The 21,022-nt window shown below is 47.8% G+C and overlaps 7 protein-coding genes across 7 annotated transcripts; all 7 read right to left on the bottom strand.

The window, feature by feature from the left end:
* Window positions 1-484: 484 nt before the first annotated feature.
* IWZ02DRAFT_488386 (uncharacterized protein) lies at window positions 485-2,153 on the bottom strand (the record flags this gene model as incomplete). Its single annotated transcript, XM_066769461.1, has 5 exons — window positions 485-496; window positions 563-828; window positions 945-1,798; window positions 1,847-2,021; window positions 2,108-2,153. The coding sequence occupies 5 exons, from the start codon at window positions 2,151-2,153 to the stop codon at window positions 485-487; spliced, it is 1,353 nt and encodes a 450-aa protein (XP_066625441.1).
* Window positions 2,154-3,459: 1,306 nt separating this feature from the next.
* IWZ02DRAFT_188230 (oxidoreductase) lies at window positions 3,460-5,063 on the bottom strand. Its single transcript, XM_066762375.1, has 2 exons — window positions 4,162-5,063; window positions 3,460-4,111 (listed from the first exon to the last, which is right to left on the bottom strand). The coding sequence occupies exons 1-2, from the start codon at window positions 4,824-4,826 to the stop codon at window positions 3,700-3,702; spliced, it is 1,077 nt and encodes a 358-aa protein (XP_066625440.1). The 5' UTR covers window positions 4,827-5,063; the 3' UTR covers window positions 3,460-3,699.
* A 467-nt stretch (window positions 5,064-5,530) lies between these two features.
* Window positions 5,531-7,254, bottom strand: IWZ02DRAFT_188187 (major facilitator superfamily domain-containing protein). The gene is made up of 3 exons (XM_066762374.1): window positions 6,958-7,254; window positions 6,490-6,863; window positions 5,531-6,435 (listed from the first exon to the last, which is right to left on the bottom strand). Exons 1-3 carry the CDS (start codon window positions 7,131-7,133, stop codon window positions 5,672-5,674), a joined length of 1,314 nt encoding a protein of 437 aa, XP_066625439.1. The 5' UTR covers window positions 7,134-7,254; the 3' UTR covers window positions 5,531-5,671.
* IWZ02DRAFT_514798 (uncharacterized protein) lies at window positions 7,103-8,323 on the bottom strand (the record flags this gene model as incomplete). Its single annotated transcript, XM_066770619.1, has 1 exon — window positions 7,103-8,323. The coding sequence occupies one exon, from the start codon at window positions 8,321-8,323 to the stop codon at window positions 7,571-7,573; it is 753 nt and encodes a 250-aa protein (XP_066625438.1). The 3' UTR covers window positions 7,103-7,570.
* Window positions 8,324-8,632: 309 nt separating this feature from the next.
* IWZ02DRAFT_188150 (uncharacterized protein) lies at window positions 8,633-9,956 on the bottom strand. The gene has a single exon (XM_066762373.1). It carries the CDS (start codon window positions 9,557-9,559, stop codon window positions 8,810-8,812), a length of 750 nt encoding a protein of 249 aa, XP_066625437.1. The 5' UTR covers window positions 9,560-9,956; the 3' UTR covers window positions 8,633-8,809.
* On the bottom strand, window positions 9,649-11,659 carry IWZ02DRAFT_188142 (putative cytochrome P450). The gene is made up of 3 exons (XM_066762372.1): window positions 10,413-11,659; window positions 10,118-10,338; window positions 9,649-9,985 (listed from the first exon to the last, which is right to left on the bottom strand). Exons 1-3 carry the CDS (start codon window positions 11,542-11,544, stop codon window positions 9,782-9,784), a joined length of 1,557 nt encoding a protein of 518 aa, XP_066625436.1. The 5' UTR covers window positions 11,545-11,659; the 3' UTR covers window positions 9,649-9,781.
* Window positions 11,660-12,771: 1,112 nt separating this feature from the next.
* Window positions 12,772-14,816, bottom strand: IWZ02DRAFT_488382 (uncharacterized protein; the record flags this gene model as incomplete). Its single annotated transcript, XM_066769460.1, has 3 exons — window positions 12,772-13,443; window positions 13,495-14,006; window positions 14,075-14,816. The coding sequence occupies 3 exons, from the start codon at window positions 14,814-14,816 to the stop codon at window positions 12,772-12,774; spliced, it is 1,926 nt and encodes a 641-aa protein (XP_066625435.1).
* Between the last annotated feature and the right edge of the window lie 6,206 nt (window positions 14,817-21,022).

Genomic DNA, 21,022 nt, shown 5'->3' with positions numbered 1-21,022 from the left:
CCTTGACTGCTTGCTAATAACCAAGTCGTTGTGATGTATGTGATTAGCCTTCCTCGAGGTTTTTGGAGGCGAAAATTGTTGTCCACGTCTTGACTTCTGCACACCATGTCTTGTTGGGATACTAGGCGCGTGCTGTAAACAACAGCCTGCAAGAACAATAAATTTGTCATCCAAACGCCCCCGCACGAAGCCTGCAGCTCCACACGCTATGTGCAGTCCCTTGATGAGGACTGAAAAATTACAGCAAGAAAGACCTACGAAAACAGGAGTACCAGATCAGAGGCCGAAGAAAGGATGAGAGGATTCAAGAGTACAAGGGGGAAAAACGGCAGTGGAAGCTCCTCCAAGAACAAACTGCTTCCCGAGCGAGCGAGAACTTGACAGACCGCGGTGGCTCACAAGAAATGGTATACAACCGTTCCAAACAACAATCTCTGTACAGATCCTGTCCGAAGCCGCAAGAGCTCAACTCCGCCTTACACCGTTAGGGATATCTCTACTCAAACATCAGCGAAGGTGCATGTTCCCGGCAGGAGCACGCGGCAGTCTGGCCTTGCTCTACCTGGGGGGCGTTGTTCTCGACTTGCCGCTCCTTTCCCTCGGTGGCGTCTCTCTCGACTTGCCACTCCTTTCTCTCGGCGGCATTTCCCTCGCCTTGCCTTTGCCGCTCTTCTCCCTCGGGGGCGTCCTTGACTTGCTGCTTCGGTTGTCCATGGGCGGTGTTTTGGATTTGCCGCCTCTGCTGTCCGTAGGTGGCGTCTTTGACTTGCTGCTCCGACCGTCCATAGGCGGCGTTTTGGATTTCCCACTCCTTTCTCTGGGCGGCGTCTTGGAGTGCGTCTCCGCCCTGTCCCTCATCCTCTTCGAGTCCCTGGCTAAAAGGTTCCTCCTCCTCAAGTAGGTGAATTCTTCGCTTGCCATCCTCGCACCCGCCATCCGCGAACTGATTTTGCGAAAGGCAATGTCCCGGCCGAAGTTGGGGCTCCAGCTCTTGGGCTTCAGGTCGTTGTTGAACGGGCTGAAACCACAATCGTCCGTGGCGCCAAGCTGGTCCGCAGGAATGTAGATGCTCGCCTCGATAAGTAGGTCGGCGACCTCTTCGGGCTTTTCGACGTGTGGAGTTAGCGGGTTGATGACGCCGATGAAGGCGACTGGTCGAACGCCATCAAGCTCGCGTGGCAGGTGCTTGCCAATTAGCCGGAACAGGCGCTCCTGGTTAGGCTCCGATTTCATCTGCATTAGAAAATAGCCAACTTTGATCCTAAGAAGCTTTGGCATCAGAGTGTAGTACGACTGGAAATCCGAGTGCCGCGTGTCGCAGTCGCCGCCAGGGCATGTGTGCAGCCCAATGTTGCGGCGCTCGCGGGGCGTAAAGTGTGCCATGACGGCGTCGAGCAACTCGCAGAAGACGTCAATCAGATTTGGTGGTGAGCCGGCTTGGCATGCGAAGCGTCCTTCAGTAAAATCGATTGATACTCGGACGGCGCCGTATGCAAAGCAGCCTCGAATGTCCTTGACGCACTCGCCGATGATGTCTTTGATGAATTGGTTCTTCGGGTACCCGGGGACTTCGCCAACGTAGAGAAGATACATCATAGATGGCGCTATGACTGCAGCTTTCATTGGCTTCGTAGCAAATCTCATGGACGCTCGTAACATGTCGTACGCATACGTCTTGTAGCGAAATGGGCCACGGAGAAGGCGTGGTAATGTCCGGGTGTGGCCATCCTGGAAACTGAGGGTAAAGCAATGTTCGTCCAGTACAAGGTTGGGACTGAGTCCAGTCCCATTCAGGGTGCTGTGTTTTGGTCAGATTTGGGCGTCCCGCTGGTGTGTTGAACCTTACTCGGTCACGGGATATGTGGCGAAGGAACTGGCTCTCTGTTCCCCATCGCTGACATATTGCTGCCCACTCCTTTCAAGATTTTCAACCGTGTCCCTCACAGCCGCGTCTTGGGCTTTGATCAGGGTGTCCTTTGAGCAAAGGCCGTGGTCGTAGTGGGCATAGGTTTGTTGGAGTTCTTGAGTGTTGTCAGACGGTCGTGTCCAGAAAAGGCAAATAATTTCGCAAGTACGCCAGTCGCATTCCCAGGAGTATTCCACTTACGCATCGGACGAGGCAGCGAACCCACGTTCTCAGTCGGTATGAGCATGTCGCCGTAAAACCACGTGCCGAGGAGGTCCGGGCAGCGCGTTCCTCATCACTTGGCTGTTGAAGCTGGCAATCTTGTCGGCCGACTCTCCACGTTACCAGCATTGGAGACTGGCGGCAAGGTGAGAGACCGCGCTACTGTGATGTTGAACGTTGGCGGGATATACCCGCAGGCCAAGGCGCACTCTGTGGTCCTCGTGGTGGGCATGGGGCATGATATATTAGCTGGCCGGTGGTGGCATTTTTAAGGTCAGATGCGGGCCACCTAGACAGCATACAAGGAATAGGCGGCGCCAACGCGGGACGCCGGACGGCATTCCGCTACGTCTAAAAACTGACCTGGAGCACAGTGCCCACGCGTAGGTGAATTGAAAACCACGGAGACCCTGCTCGGAGGGCCTTTTGATCAGCCCCGTCGCTGGATTGCGCTTGAACAAGGTAATGGTTTCTCCATTAGACATATACGTCATCAGCCAATGCAAGCTATCTAGTTCGTATTCCGGAGCTTTACAAGCTGGTGAACCGGCTTGTGTGGAGCGGTCCGAATCGTCGATATGGTCCTGCAATCCCATTAATCTCAGTGCAACACTTTAGGCGGAAAAAGCCGCCATACCGAGGCGACGAGCGATGCGACCAGGTCGCCGGTATGGCATCCACTCCAAGGGAAAGTCGGAATTGGGTTGGGAAATGCACTTAGTCGAAGAACAAGGCCGGAAATTCGATGCGAGCTGAGCGTCATGGCAGAGTCAGTCCCATGCTCACAAAGTCTTCTAGAAAACGCCAAACTCTGCAAACGAGTAGAGATAAGAGGTCAGCTCGGCAACGCTCGGTGCTTGCCTTCCAGAACATCCCCGCGCCCTCCGAAGCTTGCAAAACTATTTCTCTCGCGCGATTACCGCGATTCAATTGCAACCGTCTCGCGCTGACATCGACTTTTCCAGTGCTAATTGCGACATTGCTGCGGCCACGTCAAGACACGGAACGCGCCTTGCAAACGCTACAGCTGGGCGTCGGGCCTTGGCTGAGGCTGCTGGCGAACGACTGGAAACCATTGCATTGATCCTCATGAGCGGCTAAACTATAGAGCCTTAGGCTGGAAGAGCCAAGCTGGACTATGCGAGGTCCATCTTTCGAGTCAGTTGTCGGCGTCCATACCTTATCCCAATCAACCTCCGTCACATGACATAGCCTTATCGTCTCTTTGCTGCCGTGTCTGTTCCAGGAAGAGATGGAAATCTACTTATCCAGATCGTTGGCAACGCTGATCCGTCGACTTCTCTGATTTCAGCACTCAATTTCTTCCCGAGCGTATGTCAATCACGTGTCGAGTGCCAACCAACCAGGATCTTTGGAAGCAGGTTGGTTTATGTGTCGTGTCCGCCGGCAAAGAGACGACGAATAATCAAAAAGCAGCCATGGTTGCGGTTTTTTCTACGGCTTCGGAGATTGCTTTTCTTCGAATTACCTCCATCAACGACCAAAGTAAATACCAAAACAGCCAAGAAGTTCAACGATTGGGCATTGCAAGAAGCACGCCATGCGTGGCCTCAACTGCCCGTCAGGACTGTCTCGCTCTGTTTGAGCTGAACAAACGCCAAGCTCCTGTCCCAGAGCTCCTCTTGCTTTGCTGGATCGTCGGCAGTCTCGTCTGCCTTTGCAAGCTCGCTCCCATTCATGTAGGAATCTTTGAAGTTTTCGCCGAGTTCCTTCTCACCCAGATCCAATGCCGCTCTGACGACATCGGCCGCCGATTTGGAAGTCGTGCGCCACATCCCACTCGGCTTTATGTGTGCCATCACTTGGTTGTAGGCCTGCACTATCGGTCCTCCGACGGCCCTCAGGAGTGTGGATGGCACTTTCGACAACAAGTTTCCGTGGATCATGGTACCCGGGTTGACTCCCACAATCCAAATGTTGGACAGATCTGGATTCGCATCGAGTCGCCTCCGTAAGGCGTGCCTGTATTGTTAGTCGGAATGCCGCTCGACCTTTGAGTTGTTCATGCTTACATGAACATGACCAGGCAAAGCTTCGATCTGCCGTAGCGTCTCATGCCGTCGTTTTTCTCATCTCCCGATCGGACTGTCCCCTGCGGCCTGGACATCTCGACAAAATCCCATGGCAACTTTTGCGGCTCATGCTTCTGAATTCTCGTCGGCCAAGACTCGTAGTGTGTCTCGCTCGAGATGTGGACTATGCGACCATGTTGCTTGTGGATGCTTCCCAGCAACATGAGGGTCAACAAGCAGTTTGACAAGTAGTTGACCCCAAATGCCGCTTCGAATCCATCATATGTCATTTTTCTTGGCCCAAGCATTGTGAGCACTGCCGCATTGAGTATCAGAGCTCGGATCGGAGGCAACTCCCTTGCAGCGACCCGAGAATTGACGTCGATGGCGAAGGCGCGGACGGAGTCTAAGCTGCTCAAATCGAGCTCGATGAGGCTCACATACTTATTGCCCGCCTTCTCTGCAATGAGGTCGCGCAATGGCTGCGCGTTTTGCGCGGACGAGGACCGGACAGTGAAGAGACAGGTGAATGGCTCCGGACGCTGGAGAAGTTTGTCCGCAATGGCGAACCCAAGACCTCCAGCTGCGCCTGTCACGATGACTGTGCCCGGGCCATCGGAGGTCACCTCGTGGGGGGGTATGATTGAATCTTGACGAGTCGACATTCTGCTCAAACGCGTTTGGATCGAGACTGAAACTGAAGAGGAAACCTGCTGTAGCTCTGGCTCCAGCTCGTCTTTTCAAGGTTTACGAAGCAAGCTTCAACCGGAAGATTTTCCGTGCCAACCCGAGCCACGATCGAGGAGGCTTCAAACGGCACAGCAAGTGTCGTTCGGCAATTAATCAGCAGGCCTCTTCGCAGAGTAGATCAGTGAAAACTGGGCCGGTCTATGAGCTACCCAGATCGATTTGAATCCGTCTTTCCGCCTTGGGAATCGTCCGTCGACCTAGAGTGTTGCTACGCAGGCAGCTAAAAGAGAACGTTTATGCGCCGGGCCGAGCATTTCTCGCACCGTAACCTTATTTCGACCATTTCATACCCTTCTGAGCTAGAATGTTACGGTCTCTGGAGCTGGACCCTCGTACTCGCATCTATAAAATGAAAGATACTTGCTGGCGTCCACCTGCGGTATATACATTCAGAGGTCACACGGGCAAGCTTTCGCGGACGAAGGACTGCGCGGTTTGGTGCCAGAGTCTGCGGGTTGTGGCGCAGCAGAAGAGACATGTTTCCCAGAGTCGATGATCCAAGACACTCTTGGCAACGGGACAGCCCAGATGCCTCTTCCGAAAAGGTTAGTTCCAGGGACTTGTGGAGCAAAAGACGTGTCTAAAACAAATGTAGTGATCGACGTCATCCGGCACAGAGCGCCTCGTAAGCTCAGTTTCTGGGTCAAAGTCGACTTCAAATTCACCTGCGTCCTTCAATTCATCTCCATGGACGTTTCAGATGGTGGATAGGAAGAGCAACAGCGGACTCCGACAACGCCCAATTATGCAAATTCTTTTGCTACGAATCTCGCCTCTTCCTCAAAGTCTGCACGAAAAGTGCAGCGGCAACGAAAGCTCCAGCCGCGAGCAAGAAAACACCTCCAAAAACTTGAGCCTTGACGAAGCTCTCGGTCCCGATATTTACAAGAGCTCCGGCCGACGGATTCCCAGCCAAAAGCCCAAAGGCACCGAGCCCGAAAGACATCCCGATACGTGTCCCAAGCTGCCTAGGATCCTTCGTGATGGATGCCAAAGAAAGAGGCGAAACAGAAAGGACGGCTCCAGAAGTGAAGCCGTAGAAAAAAGCAAACGCGATGCACCCGCCAATTGTGCTGACTGATATCCAGGCCAAGCAGATGATGCCCGACAACATGCCGGCCAAGAGGAACATGTTGATGGGTCCGAGGTAGGTCGCAAGTCCGCCGCCCATCAAAAGACGACCAACTGTCGAACCAGCGTTCAAGATCGGAATCAGATAAAACGTAATCGTCGCGTTGGCATTCAGCTTGACTTGAGCGAAGAGCTGGACCACGTAGAAAGGAACAAAAAGGCCAACGATGCCTATGACGCTAGCCGACGTCAAGAGCGAATAGACGGGGTCTCGGAAGTGCGAAAAGTCGACGAGGCTCCGTGCTGGTCCTTGGCCGACAAAGGACGGCTTGCGCATAACCAGGCACGGCACGGCCATCACGAAGAGGCTTATGAAGCCCATGATTCGAACGGCCCAGCCGAAGCCTATCTTTGGCTGGAGTTCGTGGAAGACGATCGGGTATATGACGCCACCTAGAAACAAAGTCAGCAGATGGATGGCAGCGGACGTTTTCCAGAAAGACTTGCCTATGCCACTGCCGAGAGACGCGAGCGCCATCGCGATCGCCCGCCTGGACGTGAAGTAGGCTGGCACCACGGCAAGGCTGTTGGTGAAAACCAATCCACTGCCGATTCCGACGGCGACGCCTTGCGACAGCATCAGCTGCCAGTACGTGGTCGCGGCGCTCATGGTCATGATCCCGAGAACCAACAAGGCAGTCCCAACGTGATTCAGCGCATGCATATGTCCTTTGTCGTACAGCGGGCCCGACAAGATTCCGACAAACATCATGAGGAAGCTTTGGAGCGAGCCTATCCACGCAATATCGGACGTCGAGTGCGCGGGCAACAGCTCGAAGTGGTAGTAAGCCTCAAAGACTCCAAAGGCCTGGATGATACCCCTGTCGAAGAACGTGTTAGCCGCGTGGTCTGGACATTTCTCGGTATCCAGTGACAACATGGACGGCAGGTGTACAACGCCTGCCTTTGTCTTACCATGTCCCAAAATATAGGCAAAACGCTCCAAAGACTTGCAACCACGCCCTCAGGCCTCTGTTTGGAGGGACCCAGGCGACGGCTTGGGCCTGCTGCTTCTTCTCGGTGATGTTGCTCCCACCCGGACTTGACGGCGAGACAGGCTCCTCGGCATAGGTCGTCGACGCTTGAGACATGTCTGCGCTTTAAAAATTTTTTTTTTTAACTCCGGGAAAAGAAACACACAAAAAACGCTCGCGACAAGGAGAAAAGGGGACGGAAGCTGGACGTTTTTTTTTTTTCAAATACCCTCTCGAAGGCGGGGAAACGGGAAAGTAATCATTTTTCAATCAGGCGTCCGTCTCTTCACGATCAGCGGATCGACGGTTGTGCAAGGCTCGAGCAGCAGCGAGGCAGAGTGGGTGGTGGTTGTGGTGACAATGCAGCCGTCCACACGAGTGCCTGCGTGCCTCTTCACATCCAGATTTAGTACAGGCGCCACGGTTGTAATTGTGCGCTGTGGGCCCCCAGCGCCGGGGCATGGGGAGGGCATAGGATGGAGATGCACGAAACACCAAAGTGGCTGTCCCGAGCGAGGTCGTGTTGGACACGACCAACCATCCATCTCACAGAGTCAATCACCCATCATCCCGTAGGCCTCTTGTTTTTGTTGTTGTTGTTGTTGTTGTTGTTGTTGTTGTTGTTGTTGTTCGCACCCACGCAACAAACACCACGGCGGGGCCGTTAAGGGCACCAGCCAGCCAGCTGGGACTGACTGACTGCGGTCCGGCACCGTGTCTTGGGGCTTAGTTAGGTACCAGAAATACTTCGACGGGGCAAAAGCTGAGGCAAGCAGCACTTTTTCCCTCCCACCTCTCAGCCTCGCTGTCACTCCTATCACTCTCCCGACGACGACGAGATTGCGCAGCAGCCGCTGACCCTGGGTGCTGGGACGTGATACGCGGTCGAGGCAGCGGGATGTGGTTGCACGACGCGACGACTCTTTTGTTTCTTTCCAAAGGAGGGCGGGCGGGCGCGGGGCGACAATGGATGATGCTGCGCGTGAGACGCGCCCTGCTCTGCCCTGCCCTGCCCTGCCCTTTATGCTGACACGACGCATCGGGCACACCCGAGTTGGAGGTCGGGTCCGGGTCCAGCTCGCCGTGTGAGCAAGTGCTGAAGCCATCGATTGGAGCAGCTCGAACGCGACAGAGACGCGCAGGACGCACGCTTGCTTCGAGCTGGGCTGCTTTGGGACCATGGTCAGCACTGCACCGCATAGCACAGTAACCCCCAGCATCATCATTCCCGACCTTGGGGATTGGCGTCTATCAATATCCACGGCCTTGGGTCGCAGCCCGCGAGCACGAAGAGGGGCCGTCGGCATACTGCTGCTGTTGCTGCTGCGACGACGGCAGCAGCAGGTACGGACGACGAGAGGTAACGCTACACAGCAATGTATCTTTTCTCGCTTGCTTGACAGAAAGTCGACAGTCAGTGAAGCGAGTCGGAGAAAGCGATCTCTTGGCCGGCATGGCGCGACCCAGCATCTGGCCGCATGCCATGTTCAGTGTGGCGAAGCGCGAATGGTCAGTCTATCGATCCATCCATGAAGGCAGGCATTCAGGCATTTTCTAGCATGGCGCTCATGACCGAGGGAGAATGGTTGGGTGGCCCTCCGCGTGATGACGGGACTTGGTCCTGGCCAATAAGTCGGCGGCAGGGTCGCTGCAGCAAATGGAATAATGGCTGCTAGCTTTGATGCATGCACAGATCCGCGCACCTTTTCCTTTTCCCTCCTCTCTCTGCTGCTCTCCACTACTCGCCTCTGCGCCGCCAAAGAAGCAGCCAGCCATGAGCATGCAACATTTGCTCATGTCAACTGCACGTCTCGAAGCGAAAGCCTCGCCCGCCGCCAGCCACGACAGGGGTTTGGTGCATCTTTTCGCCTAGCGCCTCGACAACAACCACCATCACCACCACCTCTTGATGACAGAACGCAGCGCCTCTGCCATGTGAATTCTTTTCGCCGACGTTTCCGGATGTAGATGCACAAAGAAGCTCTCGACTTGAAGAAAGAATGGTTTTCAAAAGACTTGACAAATTTCGAATGCCGAGGGGGAATTGAGGACGCAAATCGACCAAACAGCCGCCTGTGCAACCACCCAAGCCAATACAACACACTCTCCGCGCTGCAGACTCCCCGACCGCATGCTATCCGCGAATGGACCGTAGCGGAGATCATGATCAGCGGGCACATGCAACACCAAGAAAAAAAGAACCTAAGAAGAGAAGCGCGACGAAACGAGATGAGAGACGCAGCATTGCAACAACTAAGCGCCCGGCGACGGGACGGACGGACAGCGGGCCCAATACATGAAGCTAGCAGCTGCAAGGAAAGGTTCCGAACGACCCGGGGGGACCCACATGCATTGCATGCACACGCAGCAGGAAAGCAATAAACGTAGAACCCCCCCCAAAAAAAATCCTCCAATGCTGCAAACTGACATTTGCCCTCCGGACCGCTTGCCCTCCGGACCGGACCGCGTGAGAAGATAATATGGTGGCATGGATGTCCATGCGTTGGTATCGAAAATGCTTCAAGGTATCCTCCACTTCTCATGCAATGTGATGTAGAAGAGTCTCAAAAGAACAGATGCACGCGCGTGACGCTAATCGAGCAACAAATCAAAGTACAAGCTTAGACATGCAGGGCAAACTGGACTGACTGACTGACTGACTGACTGGGTGCAGCCGGGTAATCGGCCGGACAAGCAAACCCAAAGATGATGAGAACATCAGACGAGGTGTCTGATACTGGGCGCCGCCTCTCATTTCTCTCTTTCTAATCTTCGTCGTTCGTAAGCGCAACCTTGACGCCGTTGGCCGAACTCAGGCTGATCGTGACCATTTCAGTCCAGGGAAGCGCATCCCTGGGCTGCAGGTGCGCAAACTCCTGCACCAAGCGAATCAAGACGTACGACGCCTCCGTAAGCGCATACTGCTGGCCCAGGCATATCCGGGGCCCGCCGTTGAAGGGGAGATAGTCCTGTGCGTGGCCAAGGCGGGTCAGCTACGATGCACCAATGACAGAAGAGTTATGGCAATGGGTTGTTCCGTTCTTGGTGGATGAAGTAGAAGGCACTTGTGGAAAGAAGATGCAGACGTCCTAGTGACTTACCCATGCGTGTCGTCGTCCCTCCCAGCGCCCCGGCCGAAAGTCCTCGGCGTCCTCGCCCCACAGATCTTTCCGACGGTGCATGGCATACACGGCGTAGCTCACCGTGCAGCCCTTTGGCACGAAAATGGTTTCATCTCCGTTGGGACCACCGCCGCGCGGTAGCACCGTGTCGCGCACTGCCAGGCGTGTGTTGGTTGGAATAGGGGGCCATAAACGTAAGGCTGATTGATCGTCAGTGGATCCTCCTGACTGAAGCTTGCGAGCGGCTTCACTCAATCCGTGTTTGCTCACTCACCTTCTTGCAGGCAATACTTGACATGCTTCATGCTGCGGAGCTGCTCATACGTTGGTGGCTTCCCTGCAAGAGAGCTGGTCTCCTCGCGCAACTTCTGCCAATCATCAGGACTTCGAGCAAGCGCAAAGAACAGGTTGCTGAGGAGGCCGGCCGTCGTGTCTCTTCCAGCGATGAGGATGTTAAGCAGCTCGTCCCGGATCTTGGCCTTGTCATCCGTTTCCTGGGCCAACATCTTGAGAAAGAAGTTTCTGGGGGCACCTTCTTCGACCTCCTCCGGATCCTTCAGGTGTGGGCTCTGCTTCAGTGCAACAGCCTGTTCGACAAACCTCCCAACGTAGTCCCGGCATATCTTGTAGGCGTTCTGTGCTTTGGCATTTCTTCTGAGGCCCCTCAGGGGTCCGAGGCGGAATTGAATGGCAATCTCGCCAAGTGCGTAGTCAAAGGCGTCTTCGAAACTACGATCAAACTCGCTGTTCTCGCTCAGGCTGTATACCGAGTGTCCAAACAAGAAGTGGGTCGCCGAGTCCAGGGTGAAGCGGAAAAAGAGCTTTTGCAAGTCGACAGTCGAGCCGTCCCGAGGTATCAATTTCAGGAGGTCTCGCATGTGGTGCTCAAACGTTTGAATGTCTGCGACCTGGTCCTTGCAAAAGTTTGGCCGCAAAAGACTGCGCGAGTGGCTCCATTCTTTTCCGTCGAGTGTGAAGATTCCGTTTCCAAGCATGGGTCCCATGATAGGTGGGCGTTCGCCTAGGGAGAAATCGTTGAATCGGAGAGAGAGGATCGTTTTGATATTCTCGGGCTCGATGGTCATGATAAACGTCTTTGATGGGGTATGGACGCTGTAGGTGTTGCCAACGGTACGGTAGCGCCATGTTAACGTCTCCAGGTACTTCTTCTCCCGAGAAGCCTGAATGCTCGACCATGTAAAGTCGAGGGGCAATATCGGGATCTTGGAGGGATATTGGCATCTAATCGGTTGACATTCGTTTTGCGCGATGTATATCCTGCGTTTTAGACTTTTTGAAATGTATGAGGATAATGAGAACGTGACAAACAGAACCAACACTACTGCGAGAACAAGTCTCCTTCCGAGCAGCCAGGGGATAAGCCCAACAGTGAGTGAGTGTTCCATGTTTGATTAGAGGAGGATTAGAGAATTAAGCCACAAAGGCGTGTCTGGAGGTCGTAGAAATTTAAAAGATACCCACATAATTCGGCGCGAACCGTGGCCAAAAGCAGGCGCACTCAGACTGGACGGTTTCCCGTTATGCGTGGCTCGGCTGGGTTGAAGGAGGGTCATGGCAGGGGGGCCTGCAGCGCGCGCATAATCCGCAGCCATGGCTCGGCAAAGGCGGCTGACTCTTACGCATCTTCGCGAGAGTGGCGCTCCTGAGCCCCAAGTTTGGAGTCAGAACGGGGTGTCGTCAGATTCGTCTGTGCGACCAACTCAACGAAATCCGCGACCTGGCCATTGACACCAACGTCATACGTCGCGGGGCGCCCGACCAAAATACCTCCCAGCTCTGTTCCGAGAAACCACACGTGTTGAATTCCTAATATCAAATATTGGCTCCTGAAGCTGTGCCGCAGACGACGAGACCCGAAATTCAGGCCTGACCCATTCATGATGTTTTCACAAGCCACCCGAATGTGCTTTTCATGTGTCGTGTCTCGTTGACATCCCGCGTGAACAAATGTTGACCTTGGACCCACTCGTGGTTGAAAGCCAGACGTTGACACCGGTAGGCAGAGAAAAACAATCTTGCCTACTGATTTCAGCCACGGTGCTACGGCGTCTCCGCTTGTCGAAGTGACCTCCCAAACATTTGCTCATATGATCTTATCCGTCTTCGAGCCTGTGCAAGAATGCGCCCACGTCGAGCAGGCTTCAGTTCGAGTTCGATATCCGGTTGAAGAAACGCTGTTGGATGGCCCCAGAAGAGCTACAGGCTTGGCACTAATTTGGCGGAGGCCTCAGTAGCACAGCCATGAAATCAGCTCAGAATAGGACTGGCGCTCCAAAATAGCCGCTGGCATTGCCCAATTTGGGTAAGGCAGAGCTCCAATTACTGTTTCACAACTGGAAGTATTGGAAGATACAATGTCTTGAGTCAAGTTTTGTTGCTTGCTCGGGTACCGAGAATCGGTGATGGTCTTTTGGACAGCGCGAATGAACGAGAGGGCTGATTTGGACCAAGGGGATTACGGTCGCAAAAGATAATACGTTCTGAATTCGCCTTCCTGAATGGCCGAGACACCGAAGTGGAACTGATACGAGGTGACCTTGTTGCCTACCACCAAAACTGCCAGATCTCGCCATTCTCTTCCCGAAAGTCGTTAGCAGAGTCGTTGCCTGTCATCAGTTGAGTCGACAAAATTGCGTGTTCCCGGAGTCATTCTTTCTCAGCTGCGTCTGCACGGTCGCAGCCAAAGTTTCCAGCTCAGTTTTCTTTTCACCTCTCAGCTCGTCTTGCTCCCAACTCTCAAGCCCTCGGAAGAGCAATGGCACGAGGCTTGATTTCCAGATGGGCGGAGCTTTCTTATCTCCGCTCATCCAAATATTGGTGGCCAGAAATCCGCCGGCGAGCACCACTAGTGCAACTGGTAGGCTCAACCACGGCCAGTGTACTGTGATAAAAGTTTGCGCTTCAAAGACTGTGCCGGTTGCTGCGGTCACATTGCTGCTTCGGCGGACAATGTTTGTCATGCTCGTCGCAATAGTTGACATGACATTGTTAATGCTGTCGCTGTAGTTGAACGCTTGACCAGCGCTAAAGGCGAAGGTGCCGTCAAAATAAGCGTCCATTGAAACATCTCGCAAGGTGAAATTGAGCATGTTTCTCACAAATCCGGCGGTGCTCAGATAGTCGTAGTAGCCGATGATGGCGGTCTGGTTGTCGAACGGCTCAAAGGATCCATCATTGGGATTTACTGACGAGCGAGGAAACCATCTGCTGCCGTCCCAGTACTGACTTGACCATGAGAGCGGTGTTTCAGTGACGGTGTAATTATCGACAAGACTACCGTCCACCTAGATGACGTTAAAATCAAACAGAAAATGCGCTCAATTGGAAGAACATACGACTTTCACGTCCCGATAAGTTTTGGCGCAAAAGGCGAGGCGGCACTCTGTAAGCTGTGCTGAATTGAGCCAGTCAATCGAAGCATTTCGTACGTTTTTGGGCTCGGGATCAGGCAATGGAGGCATCCGGGCGAATCCCACGACCGCAAGATCATCATGCTCTTCTGTCCCTGATGGCTTGGAAAAGCTGCTCAACAAAGCGTGGTAATCGTAGATGGACACTCTGCTGCTCACTTGCCAATAGACAAAAGCTTCCAGAGTGAGATTACTTGGGGTTGTGTAGGTAGCATTGACGTCACAGGTCTTCGGGGATTCGCCGTAGGTCGCATTGCAGTAGGTGGTGTCGACATCAGTTTCCAGGGCCTCAACACGACTGCAGGTGCTGCATATGCCCAAAGACGAGAATTTGGGCCATGTACAGTTGCCCGAGGGACATGAGAAATCCAGCGTAGTACTCAAATTGAAGAGACCATTGAAGAATGCTCCCTGCATCTCTCTGCTTATATATTGCGCTGTTCAGCTGTCAGATATCCAGCTCCACTTCGCAATGGTCAAGATTATGGCAGGAAGAAAGGCTTACCAGGGTTGACATCGGCAGCCAGGCCGAATAGATTCAGGCCGCTGTCATACGTTCTCGAAATTGGAACGGCTGCAATTTTGCCTGGCTGGGCCGTATTGCGGGGTTCAAAAGAAATGACCTGCTGCGCAAATGGAGACATTGCAAGGGCAAAGATTACTAGTGACGCTCCGCAGGATATAGTCACTGCGCGAAATCGACTCCGGAAGAAGAACAGCAGAGAGCCCCAAGGCCCTCTGCTCGCTCCTTCAATCCAGTCAATTTCTATCAATGCCCGTCTTTTGTGAGAAAAGTACGACCATTTGAGCTGGCTCATGCCTTCAGTGGCTGGAAGAAGCAAAGCAGCCTTTGCGACTGTGACGAGAACTGCGATGAGGGTGTTTGGCCCGATTCCCATGTTCCAGTCCGAGAGCGAGGTGTTGTTTAAGCGCACGCATATGATTATGACGGCAATCATTGAAGCTGCGCTCAGTAGAACCCCGCAAAGCTCCCACAACCACCAGTCATTGGTAAACCTTGCAGCTTTGCGGTAGATTGAGCGTCCCGGAGAATTTCGGCGATTAACAGCGGTTTCTGTGGTCGGAACGATTTTGTAGGTCTCTCCAGAATGGAGCCCCTCTCTGGCATCCACAGCATTGGAGACTTCTCTTGAGTCATCTTCCGTTGAATGTTGTTGAGGCTCATCGTTTGCCACTTCTGACGAACCGATTGAATTGTAGAGCGGCTCGTAGTGCCCAGAAGCCATATCCGACACGGATGATCTCGTGTCCTGCTCATACCCAACAGTCGGTCGGTCCCATAGATCTGGTCGAATCGATTCACTACTGACAGAATGACGCAATCTTGCTTGCTGCGAGTTTTCGGTTTGGTGTTCCATACTCGGCTTCGTGGCTGGGTCTGAGGACAGCAGCAGGTAAGGCAAGTACAGGACTGAGTTGGACCGGAGAATTTCAGGAATCTGAGAGATCTCTCCCCAAAAGGGTTTCTTTTGGGACTCGGACAAAGACTTTGGATGGGGCCAAACCAGAAGACTATGGGGGCCAAACTGGAGATTTTCCAAGAAAAAAGCAGGACCTTGACTCATTGTGCCCATTTTATCCCAGTGCTGCAATAGGATTGGAAGGATACGGTACATGCTGTGCAGACCGACAATTCAGGAAGTTCAAGTGGGCGAGTGAAGGGCGATCAGAGTCGAATTTCGTGCTTAGACGTCCGCAGTCAGTAGAGCAAGAGACAGCAAACTCTTCTCATTGGTGGCAGTTCCAACGATCTACAGCTGCCCAGCTGCCTGTCCGTCTGTTGGCTTGTCGGTGAGATGTCCATCGTGAAGGACAGCGTGTTTGGGTGAAATTGAGATGCGAGCATAAGTCATCCGTCGGCAGTTGATAGTCTCGTTTATGGCGTATCTAGCGAAATTGACAGAGCAAATCGACAACGCATCCAGAAAATCGGTGCATTGGAGCGAGGAGTTGAAAGATGGAGGCGGGAAGGTTGTGGGGAAATCGCGCCAAGACGACTCCACTGCACGTGCTCAATACGATATCTTTAATATCTCTTAAGGCGCAGCAGTAGCGATATCGGTATAAAACTGACAAGACACGTTTATAATCACCTGATTCTAATTATATAAAGTAATTATGTAAGTAGATAGTTATAGAGAAAAAGATAATATCTTCCCCTCATTATATAACTAATTATATACATGGATATACCCTCTTATCCGTGATTATTATGAGCCTAGAATTACTAATACATACCTAGTTAACTAATTAGAGCCGCATAACTTAAGTAGGCCCCCCCTAGCTATATATTAAAGCTTAGTACCATACCTAATTAGGATAATCCTATAGGAAATATAGAGTTTTTAATATTAGGGCACCCTACCCTATAAAGACTTATACCTTTCTAGATTAGGTAGTTTTAAGAACTTTCTAGGTGTTATACCTTAGTAAAATTACTATAGCTACTAATACTACTATCATTCTTAATATAGCTAAAGACTAGGATAGATAGCTTAACTAGACTATCTTCCTCCTTAATTAACATAATCTACTTAAATATACTAGTCTTATCACTCTCTTCCCTAAAATAGAGCCTTAAGAGCCTCTCCTTAAAGGACTAGTTCTTACTAATAAAAAGGACCTTAAAACCTATAAATAATAAGTACTACTCCTCCTACTATATAAGGACTTTATAACTAAGAAGTACCTTACCCTTAATAAGATTATAGATACCTACTACCTAACTACTAAATGCTTAGCTTACGGAAAACCTATAATTAAGGAAAGGATAAGCGCCCTAAAGGATAGGTTCATACTAATAAGTAACTATAGGGAAAAGATACTCTTAAAGAAGTTAAGATAGCTTTAGAAGGGATTAAGGATATAAGACCCTATAAATTAGGTAAGTAAATAGGAGTATCTCTAATAATACATAGAGGATTTAAAGCTTCCTAAAGTAGGTAGGATAGTAGAGTACTTTATATAAGCTATCTATAAGTCTAATAAGTAGGCTACGTCTACTCTCTAGATAAAGAAGCTCCTTTTAGCTTACCTTAATCTTTCTACTACTATTAATACCTTTTTAGTATATAGATAAGACTTTAGTATAAGTAGCTATAGTAGTAATACTATGGTTCTTTAAGATGTTTTAAGCTACGTAGATAAGGACTAGATAATAATAAAAGGTTCTACTACGTCGTCTAAAGGCCGTCCCTATAGAGACTTAACTAGAAAGATAGATAATAAGTAGTGCCCTACGTGTATGGCCTATAATATCATTAACCTAGCTAAATGTAAGCTACTTAATAACCGCTTAAAGGAGGAGAAGGCTTAACTATTATACTATATAGACTAACTTAAGGCTAAGCCTTACTAGAGAGCTATTCCTAAGTAGTTTAATGATACTAAGGTCCTTAAACTCCTAGATAATGATAAATCTATAAAACTATATAAAGGGAATATATATGTTACTATCTCTAATTAAAACCCGTAGAACTACTTAGTTTAAACGGCTCTTAATAAAGGATAGATCTTAGATATAGGCTTAGATCTTTATATTATTAACTACTACTCTTACGTAAGCTTTAAACTAATAAGACTTCTATTAAATAATAATATTAATATTAGAAATAGGATGATTAGAGTAGTTATATATAGGAGAGTTAAACTCTATATAAGGGATACTAAGGGCTACCTATATAACCTAAACCTCTATAATATAGCGTATATCCTAGGCTTTTACGTTAATATTATATCTAAAGGACGTCTTAAAAAGGCTGGCTTTATTTAGTATTTATAGAATAATATGATACTCTATAATAGAGACCTATTACTTTAACTCTCTTAGCTATAAGGATGTATCCTATACTTCCTAATTAACACTCTAGCCTAGTAAATACCTTAGATACTTAACTAGCTAGCTAATAAATAAGGGAATCCTCTCTTAGTAGACTAGGTCCTTAAAGTATAGAAGTAATAAGCTTACGCCTCTATTATTTAAGATCTTTAAACTATAACTCTCTAGTAATAATAGTAAACTTAATCTAGTAATACCGTGCTATTTACCCTAGCTATTACCCGCTATAGTATAAACCTAATATAGTCTCTCCTATCTCTAGCCTAGTACGCCCTCCTTAGCTATATTAGCTATAAGTAAATTAAATACCTAGAGTATAACGTAGAGGGAGTAGCTATTATAATACTATCTAAAGACGTCCTATATATGAATAAGTATAATATATACGCGAGATCTAAGAGCTCTATAATGAATAATAGGCATGCTATAGCCTATCTCCCTACCCTATAGGGAGAGATAGTAGTAGATGTTATATACTTTACGCCCGCGTATAATAGAGACCTATACTTATTCTATGCTTATAACTTAGAGACTAGAGTACACTTTATAAGCTTATATCCCGCTAATAATACTAAGACCTAGCTAAAGATATAGAATAAGCTTATAGCGTTTATCTATGCCCTTAGGTGAGATATCTACATCTTAAGGATAGATAATAAGCTAAAAGCTAGCCTAGAGTTCTACTTAATAGTTCTTAATAATAAAACTAAGATTAAGCTAATAGTACTATATACTTTAGTATAAGATCTAGCTAAGAGAGCTAGGGGGGTAATTATTTAGGTAGTATATTCCCTATATTTATACGCTAATCTACTAGAGAACCTTTAGCTAGAAGTTTACGCTATAGTAGTATATCTAGTTAATCGCTCCCTAACATAGTAACTAAAGTAGAAAACCCTATTTAAGCTTACTACTAGCTATAAGCTAAATCTTACTTATATTAGGCTATTTAGCTATAAGGTATATATCTATAGGATAGGGAAGAACTAACTAGGTAAGACTTATAAGCTAGAGTTACACGCTAATATTAGATACTTAGTTAGCTAGGATTTAATAATAATTACGCGAATCTAGATCCTATTATTAAATAAGGTAGTAAGGACTAGGAACGTCCTCTTTAATAAATACTAATAATATTACCTAGGCTAGCTAGAGGACTAATAGGCTATTAACGCGCTAAATATACTTAATCCTTACCTACTAGACTAGTTCTATAAGCTGCTTTTAGCCTTAGGACTCTTTAATATAAAAGAGAAAGTTTATAACTAGTAGGAGCCCTATTACGACCCTTAAAAGCTCCTATTAAATAAGCTATTTTAGGAAGATTAGGGGCCTACTAACTAGGATAACTTTTAATATAATATAATCTTCCCTATTTAAGACGTCCTAGCCGTACTATAAAGCGTTTTAGACTTATTAAATCTCCTATTAACTCTTACGGATCCCGTAACATAGAGGCTAAATCTTACTAATAACGTAGAAGAACCGCGTATTACTAATAAGATCCCTCCTTATATACTTAATATAGACGCGCTAACACACTAAGATTAGCTACTTACATTAAATATAACGCCTAAACTACGTCTCTTACTAAATATAGATAGTATATTCCCGCCTATTATTAGCATTAAATGCTTAGCTAAAGATGAACCTAAGCATCTAGTAAAGCGACTTAATAATAAGCTAATAATCTATCTAGTTAATCTCTTATACTAAAGCTTCTACCCCTTACTTACCTTAGCTATTACCCTTACCTTAGCTACGTAAATTATAACGTAAGCCGCGCTCTATCATAATAATCTTCCTCTAGAACCTTATAGATATAAGTAGATACTATAATACCCGTATAAAGACCTCTTTATAGATACTATTAATAAGGAGTTTTAGAAGGTAATAGATACTAGGACGTTTAAGTAGGTTAAGAAGCTACTAGATATAGTAATAATACCCCTTACTTAGGTATTTAAATATAAGCTAAATACGGACCTCTTTCTAGAGTATTATAAGGCTTACCTTTATGTAAGAGGAGACTTATAAAGCATGAAGTATAAGATATATATGTCTACCCTTACTATATGAATCTTTTATGCCTTAATAGCTATCATTACGGCGTTTAACATAGAGTATAACTAATAGGATGTTATTAATGCTTTTTTAAATACTAGACTCCTATATATACTATATGCCTAGCCTCTAGAAGGAATTAAACGCCTAGGCTACATAGTATTAAGGATTTACTAAGTATTATACGGCCTTAAAGAGGCTCCCCTTCTCTAGTAAACCTACTTTATAAGTATCCTAAGGAAGCTCGGCTTTAAATAAGTACTAGGAATTAAGTATCTCTTTACTAATAGTCTTATATACGTGTTCTTCTATATAGATGACTTCTATATAGTTTACTTTTATAAAGACATAGCGTACGTAGCGGCCGTTAAATCTAAACTTAAGAGGGAGATTAAGATTACTAGTAGAGCCCCTATCTACTAGTTCTTAGGTATAAAGATTACTAGGAATAGGGCTAAGTGGGTCCTTTAGGTAGATTAAGAAGCATATATTAAGAAGATAGCTACCTAGTACATAATTAAACTTAATACTAAGCCTCTATAATTACTACTCCTAGTAGGATTAGACCTATCTATACCTAAGGACTATGTTACTACGCTTAAAGAGATTAAGGTATTTTAAGGCTATATTAGCTTAATTAACTTCATAGCTATTACTATATGTTTAGACGTCGCCTTTACCGCATCTTAGCTAGCTAGACACCTTATAAACCCCATAAAGGCTCATTTAAAGGCTACTAATTACGTCCTATAGTACTTACTTAATACTAAGGAACTTAGCCTATAGTATAGATAAGGATGGCTAAATAGAGTAGTGCTTAGTACCCTATATAGGGAGTTCTTTAGAGCCTTAGACGCTTTATTTAGTGATAATATAGCTACTTATAAGTTATCTAAAGGATAGATCTTTATACTATTTAGCGGCCTAGTAGACTAGAAGGCTACGCGCTAAACTACCGTTATAAAATCTACTACTAAAGCTAAGTTATTATCTCTCTCTTATACCGGGACTAAGATAGTTTAGTAGAAGTAATTCTTTAAGAATCTCCGCTTATAATTAGACTCGTTACTAATTCTTTAGTGCGATAACTAATAAACGCTTAGGATTATTACTAAAGATCTTCCTAAACTAAAAATATCTCTTTAATACATAGATATCTACTAATATTAGCTACGCTAAGTATACTAGGACGGCTCTATTTAGTTTTAATAGTATCTAACTAAAGAGATGCCTACTAATAGCCTTACTAAATAACTTAATAGAGTAGTCTATAAAGCCTTTATCTAATAGGCTAGACTTACTCTAGCTAGAATAGAGTTTTAGGAGTAGTAGTCTACTACTTATAATATATTAGCTTATCCCGTTATATAGGATTAATACTAAACCTAATAGCGCTAACGCGTAACCCTATAACTAATAATTTAATAACCCTCTTATTAAATATACTATCTCCTATGTATTAAGACTATCCTTACTTATTTCTTCCCTTCCTTTAAACTAATAATATCCTCTTACTAGAGTAGTAGCCTC

The sequence above is a fragment of the Phyllosticta citriasiana genome, assembly GCF_038021145.1.
Source record: "Phyllosticta citriasiana strain CBS 120426 chromosome Unknown IWZ02scaffold_3, whole genome shotgun sequence".
Taxonomy (NCBI): domain Eukaryota; kingdom Fungi; phylum Ascomycota; class Dothideomycetes; order Botryosphaeriales; family Phyllostictaceae; genus Phyllosticta; species Phyllosticta citriasiana.
Note: the sequence above shows the minus strand (reverse complement) of the source record. Positions and strands in the feature narration are given on the sequence as shown.